At 46.2% G+C, this 13,795-nt stretch overlaps 1 protein-coding gene across 3 annotated transcripts in view; it reads left to right on the forward strand.

Annotated features, from left to right (window-relative positions):
- MMP24 (matrix metallopeptidase 24) overlaps positions 1–13,795 on the forward strand; it is a 35,260-nt gene that overhangs the window by 19,754 nt on the left and 1,711 nt on the right. For 2 of the 3 annotated variants that reach the window (XM_062604105.1, XM_062604108.1), the window contains 4 exons: positions 412–573; positions 10,250–10,464; positions 11,622–11,760; positions 12,691–12,957. In XM_062604105.1, coding sequence (XP_062460089.1) covers positions 412–573; positions 10,250–10,464; positions 11,622–11,760; positions 12,691–12,957 — 783 coding nt within the window. The remainder of the gene's footprint in view (positions 1–411; positions 574–10,249; positions 10,465–11,621; positions 11,761–12,690; positions 12,958–13,795) is intronic. The other variant, XM_062604107.1, reaches the window with a different exon arrangement.

Raw genomic sequence — 13,795 nt, forward strand, 5'->3', positions numbered from 1 at the left:
AGCTCCCTTCCCACCATGACCCTGTGTTGAATTGAAGAGCAGCAGTGTGCTCATCTCTCTGGCAGCACTCAGAGGCAGTGGTGTTGGAGCAGCCAGTTTTGCTGGCCATTTTCTGTAAGCTCTCTACAGAAGAGTCTACAGTTACTCTTTCACTCCAGGCAGTTGCCTGTTTTGCCTGGTCTGAGGATGCTTGTGGTCATGGGCTAGTAGCCCCCTGCCCATACTGTGACAATGACTGTAAAAGATGCACATACTTTCAGGACTAAAATCATCTGCAGAAGCTGGCCCTGGCACCGTGACCTACTGTGCAATAGGATAGCAAAGCACTCATAAAGCTTCTTGCTTTATGAGTGAGTGGGCTTGGGATTGCATCAGGCTTTGGACTAACCTGGCTGTGCCTTCCTTCCACAGGGAATGATCTCTTTCTGGTTGCAGTTCATGAGCTGGGACATGCGCTAGGTCTGGAACACTCCAATGATCCCAGTGCTATCATGGCTCCTTTCTACCAGTATATGGAAACACACAACTTCAAACTGCCCCAGGATGACCTCCAAGGAATTCAGAAAATCTATGGTGAGCAATGCTACCCAGTAATCTATTTACAATGAGCTTGAGTTCAGTGAGTATGTTACACAGACAGGAGACCTGCAGAATGCTTGTAGCTGGTGGGCTGGGTTTCCTGCTGTAGCTGAGTGAGGAACTGTTTAAAGCCCTTGATCCATAGCCAAATGTCGGAGAACTCTCCCAATGGCAATATCTTTGCACAAGTCAGGATAACCACACCTCTGTGATCTTGCTGCTGCTCCATCCCTCACCATGTCCTCAATATCAAGGAGCATTAGAAAGGGAAAATCAAGCAATTGCTGTACCCAAAGTAAGTCCATTAGGAACAGCCAGTGCAAATAGAGGGGAGAAATGCAAGGAACATGGAACATCAAGGTAAAAAGTGTTTGAGCACTCTTCTTTTTTTCTCCATTTATACAAGGTAGGGAATTAGGGAATGCTTCTTTTAATCTCCAGCTGTGTGCCACAAAGATATGGGCTCAAGGTAAAGAGAGGAAAGAAGGCATAGAGAAAAGCAGGGGGCTGGAGATGATGTGCTACCGTATGATGGGATCATGGATACCAGGGTGTGGGGACAGGGACTTTGAGAGAATTCTTGGCTCAGAGAGACTCTGGGAGCAGAGGGGAATGCAGGTTTTAGGAGTCACAGTGAAGGGGAGGCTGAGCTAGAAGATACTAATGGATGCAGTCTGTGGCAGCCCATGGAAAACAGGTTTTGTCAAACATCCGAGATTTCATTCTTTGAGGAAAGTACAAATCTGACTAAGAGGTTAATAAATGTAGCATAGAACAACTATGCTACGTAGCTGGGCAACATCTGCAGCTACTTGACATGTGGAGTCAAATATTAGCTCCGAGTATCAGTTGAGCATGTATTATATGAATTGGACCTAAAAACCCCCTTATAAGGTGGTTGTCAGTGGGAAAGAGGGATTCCTGCTGGGATCAGTGGCAGACCTGGCGCTAGTCAAGGTTTACATCTGTCAGTGCATTTTAAATTACTTGTCTAGGATTTGTGCCAAGACCTGTAAGGCTCTAAGCAGTACAGCAAGACTTCAAAGGTCTAAACTGTCAACTGCTTGAGTCTGGGGGTTGTTTGGTTTGGTTTGGGTTTTGTTGTTGGTCGTTTTGGGTTGGTTTTTTTGTGGCTGGAGTGAGATTCATTTGTTCAAATGTAAATGCCTAAAGAAAATAAATCTCTTTCTGGGCTGGTTTCTCTGACTCCTGTCTGGACAATGGGGAAAACCCAAGCATTTGTAGAATGCCGTTCATCCTCAGTGTAAGACAGATACCCAAGTAAGGTCCAACATGTAAAGTAGGATTACTTTAGGTACACTCAGTGGGAGCTATCTCTTCCCATTAGTACAGCTGAAGATTTCTCTTTATTGTTCATTACCAGGATGAAGTTGCATGGCAATTGTCCTATGGTATCATTTAATTATGCATTCTTTAACATAGTACATACTCAAATACCCAGGATAACAGAGACTCTGGATGGTTTTGAAGGAAAGTGCTGGGGTAGTAAGTATTACATTTTTCGTTAAATAATATACCTTTCAAAATACTGCTTTTTGAAAGCTGCTGAAGTGTCTTTATGCTGTTTCTGGTTTGAAATGTTGATGTAGTTCCTGTGAACTTTGACTAATCAGGAAGAAAAAAAATAATCTAAATTTATTGCTGACAGTGCAGCTGCAATCAGGAAAAGGCTGCTGGTTTCTCTGGTTTCAGACACCTTTTGGAAAGGGAGCAGATGAGGAGCTGACAGCCATGCTGCTTCACGTTTGTGTTTGAAGCCAATATTCAGCTATGGCTGAGCTGGGGACCAGCACTCCCCCAGGCTGAGCTCAAGTGGAGCTCCAGTACCAGTTGAGGTACTGGGTGATGCTGGTCAGGGCCATTGAGACCTCATAGTGTGCTCAGGGCCCTGACACTTTGTGAGAGCACTGCACAGCATCTTGTGCAGCGCTATGGCAGAACAGAGGCCCAGTACCATTCTGCCTGCCGCTTGGCAGCACCACCACTGCAGCTCCGTTTATGTTTCACTTATGTAGTGACATTTAACTTTAGCCACATAGGATCACAGAATCATAGAATCACATACAGATTCTTTGTATGCAATAGAATATACTTAGTTTTAACTCAGCTTGAAAAAAGCAGTATGAATGAATTACTACCTAGTGCAGGTAGTAACTAGGAATTAATTTGTTGACTATCATGGAATCACACAAAGCTCTTCTCCAAGTCCTTTGGACTGGAGTAGATTGAGGATGATGTTAGTGGTTGTAGAGAAAAGTAGTCCTGCAGGGAGAAGAAGGAGTAGCTTCTGCATTAGGAGCTTTGATTCCCTACGTAAAGATTTTGGTCCTTAGCGTAGAGCTACAGTCCAAACCTAAAGGCTAGTTTAAAACTAGATTTTACTCTTACGGTTCACAAAGAAAAGATGGAAAATGCAGGTTATATTTCTCCCTGGAATTGGAGATACGAGAACGGATCTTTTCATCTGGGCTTCTTACAACTGAGAAGGGACAGCTGAAATATCCTTCTTGTAGCTTTAGCAGGAACACTGAGCTAATGTGTTTTATTTCCACAGTGCCAATCTGCTTTGTTTTGCCTTGGGAGTGCCAAAAGCCCATCTACCAGAGCACCTCTCCAAATATCAAAACCTCCTGCTTTCTTGCTGCTTTGACATTCTCTGCAGTGCAGCAGCCTCTGCTCAATATATATTATTTAGGACCCCACTATGCAAAATCAGTCATAGAGCCAGAGCCACTGCCTTGCCTGTAGCAGCCTTACTAAAAAATAAATTCAACTAAAACTTCCAGTTTTTCATTCCTCCAAAGTTGCTAGAACAAACAACAGAGGCTCTACTAAAGCTGAAGTCCATTTTATCTCCTTCTTTTGAGAGTGATGCATTTCAAATTGGTTTTTGACATTGTATCTGTGTCTGTACATTAGAAAAGAAATATGTCGAAATCTGTCATACAGCAGTTTATTGAATGCAGTTATTTTCTGCTGGCTTTATCTCCAGACTCACCTAAACAGGTGGTAGGTAATGCGAACTCTTGTTTGTGCTTCATGCTGGTTAGTGTAAGGTCAGTGTTTAAAATGTTATTTCCAATTATGAGCTAAGGAAGAAAAGCCCAGCAGCTCACTGTGTGTGACACAGTGGACTGTAAGGCAAGTGAGCAGTAGTCCCATCTTCTGCAAAATGCTTCTTGTAGCCTGAGGGAAGTAGCATGACTGTCCTTTACATGTGTTTCAGAGGGATATCTCCCACTGTACTTAATATCCATGTCACAAGTGACATGCCCAGGAAGGAACATTGTATAGGATATCCTATCAAGGTGACTGCCTCTTTTAATTTTGCCAGTATTGAAGTCAGGGCAGCATGCAGCTACAGTGCAGATGGAGAGAGGAAACAAGCCATGGTCTTGTCACATAGCCTGAACTGATCATCCTTCAGCACTGGTTCTCCTGTTCTAAGTACATCCTGCTCTAAGTACTGTTTAGCAGCAGGCTGTGGAGCACCCTGTCATGTTAGGAATGACTCTTCGGACATTGTGCCTGGGGAGCAGAGGGGCTGACATGATGTGCAGGAAAAGTTCATGTCCAGATGGATGCTTGGAGCTGCTAAACCAGGCCATTACCTTCAAGGCCCTTTCAGAGCCTGAGGTCACAAAGGAGAGGTCTGCTAACAACTCAGAGATAGACCAAATCATTAAGCCTGGAGACAACCTTAAGGGTCTGAGTCATCTCAAATCTCACTGATGACATGTCAACCTTACACGTCTTTTCAGCTCGAGAACAGCTCCCAGCCAGTGTACATGCTGCATCCCATGAGGGCTGAGGTCCAGGGTTGTCATGAAACTACCCCAGCCCCTGGCCAAGGAGCTAGACAGCACCAGCTCTGACATCCAGGAGCAGGGGATCAGCAGGGTACAGTGTCCATGAGCAAACAGCACCGTCTGCCAGCCTCTTTACTCCTGTGCAGCAAGCACAGCTCTCAGCCTTCCTCACCTTTTCCTAGTGGCTGCCTGTAGAGCAGTCCCAAATCTTCGTAACCTACAGGTATGTGTAGAGATGGCTTGTGATGAAACAACAGAAAGACTATGCAAAATGCTCCACGTGGTGACACATTGTGAATGGGGCCATCAGAGCAAGCTTTGCTGTTGTGCAGGACCTGGAAATGTTAGATATAGGCCCATTTTCTTAAAATGCCCTTGTGAGCATGGGAAGAGAATAGAATAACCTCCAAGGCCTTATCTATAGAAGACTTTTGGATCCATGCCTTATGGTGCTGTGCTTGTAGGAGGGCAGGGGAAGGAAAATGCATGGCAGTAACAGAGCTGGAGGTATCTGCCCCCGTGCCACATCCCTGGCATATTCCAGAGATACCAGACTCTCTCCATGTTGCATCCCTTCATTTGCATCTTTCTTCCTGTCCAACTGTCTGTCCTGTTGGACTCAGCAGGAAATACCAGAGTCCACCTCTGTGTGTCCACTGAGTCTCACCTGCTGTATGCCAGGTCTCCATTCCTGTTCCTTCAAGGAACAGGCAGGGAGTAACCGCCTGATTTCTGGTGATCTCCTTGGAGTCCACCTGATGCCTGGAGGGCTCTGCAATGGACGCTGGTCTCCCAGGTGAACGCTCTTGTCACCTGGGTGGCAGCTGGTCATTCAGAGAACATCTATCGAGAAGGGCTCAAGAAAGCCTTCCTGCCACCCAGTGATGATTACGAGGACCTCAACTGTCCAACCACTGGGTATGCTGTGGGTGCTGGGACTTGTTCTGCAGACTGCAGAGCACTGTGGCAAGGCTACCCAAACCTTCTGAAATAGCCAGCTCATTTCACTGCTGAAGTCTAACCCCAGCAGTGCAAAGTACCCTGTGGACAGGTTTACCAAGTGAGCAAAGGAAATGAGTCCTTCCTGAGCTCAGCTGTTGTGGATGGACTGTCTCTTGTCCCTGAGCTCATCTAATATGAACAGGGACCACCCTCCCTTGGGAACAGCCAGGTGGGTTTCTCTTACCCTCCCTGGCTCCTTTGGATCATACATTTTGATTTGAAAATGAGGAGCCTTTCCTGTGCACCTGGACAGCTGATACCATCCCACAGAAACATTCAGGCAGCTCAGCCTTTGACAACCAAAAAACCCCTCCTTGTTATTCAGAAGCCTAAGTGCCTGCCTGTAGTCTGGATGGTAGTTTTATTCTTGGAGTGAATAGCGAGAAGATAAAGATGAGCCTTTGTTTGCAGGTGGAATGTTATCCCTCCTGGTCTGAAACAAAGGGCATCCCCTGCACTGGCAGGCTTGGAGAGCTGCCCGGCTCAGGCAGGACTGGCTGTGATGGATGCTGAGCCATGCAGGGTGCTGAGCCTCCAGGCAGGTGTTGTGCAGTTGAGGGAACACTCTGTCCATAGGCAGGAGGACAGTACGATTATATTTTGTCCTCAACTATCGACACAGTGTCTCCTAAATGCCTCCTCTCTCTGTGTTATCTTCACAGGTCACCTTGGTATTCAGATGTTCTGCGACCGAGGAAGCATGAAGGGAGGAGGCTAAGTGCCAGTGGCGGAAGTCACACTCTGAAGGTGATCTGCTGTGACCCAAAAACTTTCTGACATTCTTTGCCTTGGTTGTGATAGAGAGGAAGAAAATCTTCTTCTTCACACAGTGTCTTAAAGTCCAGCAAGTTTCTTCCTCCAACATGTAGAGTTTCCAGCTCCGTGAGGTTTCTTACCTGCTTCCCGTGTGGAAGTGGCTGCAGGCTTAGCCCTGGGGGTGGGTTTGGCTCCGGTGCTGGGATGACATGCAGTAACAAGGTGACTGGCTTCAGGCCCAGTTGCAAATCCATGCAATAGCCTCTCTCATTTAATTTTTTTCTCAGTGAGATTTGCTCTGACTTGCTTCTTTGAAGTTGCTTGGAAATACAGTGACAGAGGCTGTGATTTGTGTGTGATTTGCTTGGGTAGTTATGTCAGTGGTGGGTGTAATCAGTTCCTGTAATAAATACCAAGGTGCTATCATCTCTCAAGTAACTCTTTGTTCACATGGTCATCTCTGCTGCTTAGAAATCTGTTATATCCTGCCTTTAGCCATCTGTTTCAGAGGCAGGTCACTGTGATGAGAGTCTGGAAATAGTAATGAGTGCCAAGCTGTATAGGGTCTGTTCTTTCTGCTTTCATGCCAGGTTGTGCTCTGAAGTGGTTTAGGTCTTACAAGATAGCATCTTTCTTCAGCAAGTGGACAGGCTGTGCTTCTGCTTTCCATACCGCTAACTGTAGACTAACTTTTGCCTGCCTAGCACTTGGACCCAAGGATTTTCCTGTTGTGTATGTGCTCCTCTGCTCTTTGCACGTGCATAACTGTAGGATTACCTTCCGCATTTATCTGTAAGTCCACCCTAACTCAGTGACAAAGTGAAGGCAGCAATTAAAAATTAAAATGCAATCTGTATAACCACAAGAGGAGATAGGACTTCAGTCAGGAGAAATTAGAAGGCCCAGAACGCATAAAACCAAGAAGAGAAGTGAAAGATAGCAGGGGAAAATCCATGGCTTGCAGAGAAAGACAGTAAGAGAAATATTTTTATGGAAATGATGAAGTCAGGATCCGAGCAAGCTGCAGTACCAGCTGCAGAATGTTTGGGAAGCCCTGTCAGTACTGGGAGCCTCCTTCAGAGCAGTGCACCAACACTGGTTTGGCCATTGCAAGCAGTGAGCACATAGGGTGGCCCAGCTTCTGTTGTTGGTCCTAATTTGTCCACTCTTCTAGGAAACGTTTCATTTAATGCCAGTCTCCACTTCCCCTGAATCATTGCTGACCTGCACCATCCTGACCACAGTGTGTACAAGTGCTTCTGCCTTGCAAGTTTACTGCATTCTGTTCCAGTGGCATCTTGGGGCTAATTAAAGCTTTTACATCAGTCCCTTAGGTTGCAGGTGCTATTTTAACTTTCCTCTTCTCTACAGAAGACTGTGACAGACTTTGGGCATATAAGCTGGATGAGAGAGTTGGAGCACTATACAACTTTCTCATTGCTCTCTTCTCAAAGTGTGGAGTTTCGGGGTTGTTATTTCTGGAAATCCAGAGCTGCTATTGATTTGAGTATCTCTGTTTGCTGTGTCTGAGAAGCAGAACTGCCCTGAATTGGCAGTCAGTCCCTTTCGTGCTCTGCCTTTCCAGCAAGCAGTTTGAATCTGTGACACACAGTGACTTTTTGGGTCCCTCCCAGACAATCCCCTCTAACAGCAGGTGTGCCTCTCTGCATTGCAGGTCGCTGTACATCTCACTCTGTTTAAAGGCAATAATGCTCCTTGGAATCCTCGCAATCGTGATGTGAATTTGCTTCTGGCTGCCTCTCACAACACAGCAATCTCTCTTGTGCTGGAACTGGTGGCTGTCTTATGTATACTACCAAATAGCTGTCTGATGGAGTTGCTGCACTGTCAATTAAGCTGACCACCAAAGAGGCTTTTCTGATCCATGTGTGGCAACAGAAATGTGTCTCTGAGTTGGTCAGTGCATGGCGTTAGCATCTTGCAAAGGGGAGGGAATGAACAGCACTGCTCTTGTGCTTCTGTAGCAACATGCCTTTTAGAAAGGTGATCCTTGTGTCAGTCTGTTGGCAGGGGAATCCTGTCATGTAGGACTTGTAATAGATTTTTTTCAATGTTACTTACAAACACATCCACTCAAAGCCTTGTGATTGGCAGCACAAGAGTAAAAGGATCATGCTGTTTAATGAGACCTGTAGTGTGCAGTAAGTCATTGCTTATTGCTTCCTTGCTTAGGTCCCAGTCAAGACTTACCTTTCCTTAATGCAAGTATTTCCTACCTTCAAGTATGTTAATTGCTGCTTTTCAGACTTCATTTATTCAAGAACTGTAACTGGCACCAAGTGCCGTTTTTGGCAGCCGGAGCATGTACCAGTTTCTTACTCCTTTAATTTATTAAAGCAGGAGCTGGACACTGCTCCCACATCCCATCTGAGCAAACCAGAACCCTGTCTTTCTTTGTGTAAGATCTGTCTGGGACCCCCTTCCCCATTCCCATCCTTTCCTCTGCAGCCTATCCCACTGTACCAACTCAGTCCTACTTCCATAGAGCTTTCCAACCTTAATCAGTAGTACCAGCTAGCCTGCTGCTTGCTGGAGGAGATGCCTTAGCACAGCCCATGTGCTTCTCACCACAATGAGTTGCCTATTGCTGTATTATCAAACGATGTCTATGGCTGCTAGCAAGAATGATACTAGCACATCTGTAGATAAAACAGCATTTAGGGATGGTGTTAAGTAAATAGAATGCTGAGGACTTGACGCCCGCTCTATGCAGGAAGGGGGTGGTTACTGTGAATTAGCTCTGGCTGTGCCCTGTGATGTCTGTTTGCAGCTGCAGAAGTGCTCCAGAAGTGCATCTTCAAGTTTAGCTTTGTCCAAAAAGAATGCATTTCATGAACTGCAGTGTGAATCAAAGCACAGCAATTGCAAATGATGGAGCATGCAAAAGAACACTCCTGAGCTGAACTGAGACACCAGTGTAGATGCATCCATGTTGCCTGGCTAACAAGGGGTCCGACACTGCTGCTCCTGTGATAGGCAGTGTCTGCAGACCTTTGGTGGACACCATTTGGGGAAGGTTCAGAGATCACCAGCAGGAGCAATATCACAATTTGGGAATTTTATTTAGAAGATCTTTATGGTCTGCTAAGATACTGGGTACAGAACAGCTAAGAATGGAGGGGGATGAGAACTACACAGTATTGAAACAATAATCCATGCAAATAAACAATCAAATCCCATTTGATTACTTCAGACATAAAACATGGTAAAATCTCTTGCTTCCAGTAGCCTTCTGCTTAGTGCCATATTAACCTGTGACCTTCTCTGAGAAGCAGCAAGAAATCTGTGACATTCTTAACGAGATTGGTCCAGATTTTATCACTAACTTGGTGAAACCATCCTATGGCAGAGTTGGTTTAAAAACAGAGCTCTGCTTCAAGTCACCTGTGTTGTTATTACTCTTTATATCCTTCAGCCTTGCCAGGTCCCAAAGCTGAGCTGGGTAAGGATCAAAGGGCAACGTGTGAGTCAGAACATGGTCCTTTATCAAAGCTGTTTATCAGTTCCCATAGTGTTCTGAAAGCAAAGATTAGTGACTAAACTGCAGTAAAGGAATTGTTTTCTTATTTCTGAATTCCCTTGTAGTTCCCCTTAGATGGTAGCATTGGCTTCACAGCCTGACTTTTTCCCGTTTTTGCTTGGGTTTTGGTTTGGGGTGTTTTCTGGTGGTTTGGTTTTTTGTGTGTGTGTGTTTGGGTTGTTTGGGTTTTTTTAATGGTCTACTAAAGGTTTCTATTCAAGGGTTATTTATAACCTTTCATTTCAGTTGGGAACATGATTGGTGTGGCTGCTCCTTCCTTTTAGCTCCAGCCTCCTTGGGAAGACCTACAGAAACGTACTGGCTCTTCTTCAGTTCTTACTGCTCATCTGTTTTGGGACATATTTCACATGTGGATGCATCTTGTTCTGTTCCCCATTTCTAGGGAATGAGCTCTGTGTAAGGAGTGTGTAAATTCCTCGCCATGCTCTTCATCCAGCCCGTTGCCTTTTGAAAGCTACAAGGGAAGCACGGAAAATCCAAATGTTTCCGCTTTGCTGAACATTTTTCTTTTCACTTCTAGGTCCTCCTGTTGAGCCCTTGGAGCCAACCAGGCCTTTACCAACTCTTCCTGTTCGCAGAATTCACTCCACTTCGGAAAGGAAACACGAGAGACAACCAAGACCTCCTAGTCCTCCTCTGGGTGATAGGCCGTCTCCTCCTGGCTCGAAACCAAACATCTGTGATGGCAACTTTAACACCGTGGCTCTCTTTAGAGGAGAAATGTTTGTTTTCAAGGTACTAAGAATTCCTGCTTACCCATGAGTCTGTCTTTAGATTTATTGCTGGAAAAGATTAATAGAAGTACAAGGTAGTAAGATTTGAAATGTCTGTGGAAATAGCTCTGTTCCTGTGAGGCTGCTGAAAGAGCAATGTTAAAAGGACAAATAGATTGGCTCTGTAACATTTGGAAACAGTGCTTGATGGGATTCCCAAAACACCCAGGCAGCCTGTGCACCAGAATGTGAACTAGACGCACTGGCAGAGAATTCAGACACCATCAGGCTCAGAGAGGAGCCACCTGTAAAGCCAGAAAAGAATACCAGTATCTAACCAGAGACTGAGCCTCATTGCCTCCAGAGATGGCATGTGTGGAACCTGGGCCTTCAGGGAGCACTCAGCTTACCTGGGGAGTTTGAGTCAACCTTGCTTGTAAAATACAGGCAGGGAGGAAGGAGAGGCTTTGTTCAATAACCCACATTAGAGTGCCTCGAACATGGAAATACTGGTGGCTTTCACTCTGCCCAGTGGTGTGAATGTGGAGAGGGATATGTTGAAGGTCATGAAACAGACAGACCACGTCAGTTGGAGAAACAGCCTGAATTGAAAGTAGTTGAAGGCTGGGACAGTATCTGCAAGAAGCCTCACAGGCCCTGTCCTGCTCTTACTCATCCTTGAGCATCCATTGTGGCTTTAACTGATGATCTCAAAGGGTTTTTAATAACTCCTTTGTGCCTTTGGATTGTGTGCTTCACACAGTCGCAAGTAATGTTAGGGCTGTGTGGCTCTCCTGGGATCTGATGGCAGAGCACCAGTTGTACCAGGACACGTGGCACCTCAGTGACGAGGCATGCAGAGAGGTCACTCACAGGCGAGTTCATAACACTTATAACTGTGCACTTGCTTCCCCCTGCTCCTTTTTCCTCTCCTTCTTTCCACCCCTTCTCACAGCACCAGCAATCAACTTCTCACCCTTTTGGCTGCCATCTTCATGGAGCGCTTTCCTCACTGGAGGCAGCGTTGGGCTGGGTTGGAGCTGTCACCTGAACCGGGACTTCTGCCTTTAATGGTTGTGGGGCCTGGGCAGGGATTAGCAATGCTTGGTGCTGGATGCTCAGCCTGGTTTGACTGCAAGATAGAAACACTCAGTCTGAAGAGGCTTCTGGTTTTCTCAGGATCGCTGGTTCTGGCGGCTGCGCAACAACCGGGTGCAGGAGGGTTATCCCATGCAAATCGAGCAGTTCTGGAAGGGCCTCCCCGCAAAGATTGATGCAGCCTATGAGCGCTCTGATGGCAAATTCGTGTTCTTCAAAGGTACAGTACATTTCAGTACCAGCCTCCCTCGTCTGCCCCACATCACACCCTTGCGGCATGAAGATGGGGAAGAGAGGTACGCTGCAGCCTTGTCCTTTTCCACGGGGACACTTCAAGCAGCCATTAATTCTTAAAATATAGTTTAGCATGGGCTGGCCTTGCCAGGACAATCTCTGTGTAAAGCTAATATTGATTAGTGGAAGTTGGCTTCCATATGATGACAAGAAATAGCTCCTATTACCCAGGGAGTGATAGGCAGGATAGTCTGGAGTCTCCTGCCTATTTCCTTGAACATGTTTTGGCGAGGCATTAAGGCCTCTCCAGGTACAGGACATGCCCAAACTACATTTCTGGACAGCTGTCTCCTAAAGAGACAAAATGTCCAACCTTACGCTGGGCCCCACATTAGCTCCTTGCATTGTGACAGTATCTGAACAGGGTCCTGTAACCTGAGAGGAAGTTGTAAGCAAGGAGGGGTGGCTCTGTACAAAACCACAGTACCTTGTCTTCCCCATTTATGTCTTCAGCTTCAATCCCTCAGCTCAAAGACTGTATTAAAACTTGAGGTGGCCCAGAGAAAGACAACAGAAATGATCAAAAAGTGTGGGTTGACATCCTGCAAGGAGCTCCTCAGCCTCTATGAGGAATGACAAAGACAGGGTGTGAAGGAAGTCTCTGAAATGACTGGTCTAGAGAAGGTAAATGGGAAAAGGTTTTTTAGCATCCCTTCCAAAACAAGAGCTGAGAAGCAGCAAATGGAATCAGGAGGTTCCAGGTTCAAAATGAAGAGGAGGAGCAGATTTTTCACATAATACACTTAAGCCTGGAAGTCCTCACACGCTGTGCTTCATTGTGGCTATTCTACATTTAGCTCATTCAGCTACTAATTAGGCAAATCTGTTTGTTGTTTGTGTCCCCATTCACCTCCAGGAGATAAATACTGGGTCTTCAAAGAAGTGACAGCAGAGCCGGGCTACCCACACAGTCTGGTGGAGCTGGGGAGCTGCCTGCCCCGGGAGGGCATCGACACGGCCCTGCGCTGGGAGCCCGTCGGCAAAACCTACTTCTTCAAAGGAGACAGGTACTGGAGGTACAACGAGGACAAGAGAGCAACGGACCCAGGATACCCAAAGCCCATCACCGTGTGGAGAGGAATCCCTCAGGCTCCACAGGGAGCTTTTATCAGCAAAGAAGGCTGTATGTATCTGCAGTCATTACTCCTGTTAGAGCTGGGATAGCTTGTCTACCCTGGGAGCTGGGTGGCTGGATTTGGGGTGTGTGAAATAGGAATCAGGTCTCAGATGTCCTAGGGTCACAGTGGCACTGCAGGCACTGACAGTCTGAGAGCCTCCCTGAACCTCACCCTAACCCATGTACCTCCTCAGCTGCTAAACTGTGTTATCCTAATGCTGTTTCTGGGGCTGGGAAGCGGAATTGTTCGAGTTTTGCTGCCACAACAGCCCCTACCTGGGTTTTCCTGGGCTGTGATTACAGTGATGCTGTATCTTACATTTTCCTCCTAGTTTCTTGCCTGTAGCTTAGTCACTGTTACAGGCTCCAACCTGCCTGATGTACTCTGCCGCCATTCTCTGAGCAGGGGGTTGGACCTCCAGAGGCTCCTTCCAGCACATTTATTTCTCTGATTTGAAGATTCCTTCCTCCTCTTCCAGCTGGGGAAAGAACTTACAGAAGGGGCTTGTGCCATTGAGGCTATGTTTAAATCTGGGGCTGTGTGGCTGGGTTGGAGGAGTGCACTGAGAGCTGAGCTGGAGGATGGATGTAGGAGACCCAACACTTCCACCACTGTTCCATTTGCCTTTTTTTTTTCCTAATCACTTGAGAGGGATTAGAAAAGGAGACATCTGGGTACTTCATGCAACACATAGCGTAAACCATCAGCCTTTTATTAGCAGTAGCACAAGAGTGCTTCTTAACAAATGCCGCATCTTCTGGATTCTGTGGCCAAAAGGACTCATTCAGTCTTATTTCATATTGACAGATGCTTTAGTGAAAAATAACTCACTGCAGAACATAC

This window comes from Pezoporus occidentalis, unplaced genomic scaffold (assembly GCF_034315485.1).
Source record: "Pezoporus occidentalis ecotype Australia unplaced genomic scaffold, CSIRO_AGI_Poc_V1 ctg83, whole genome shotgun sequence".
Taxonomy (NCBI): Eukaryota; Metazoa; Chordata; class Aves; order Psittaciformes; family Psittacidae; genus Pezoporus; species Pezoporus occidentalis.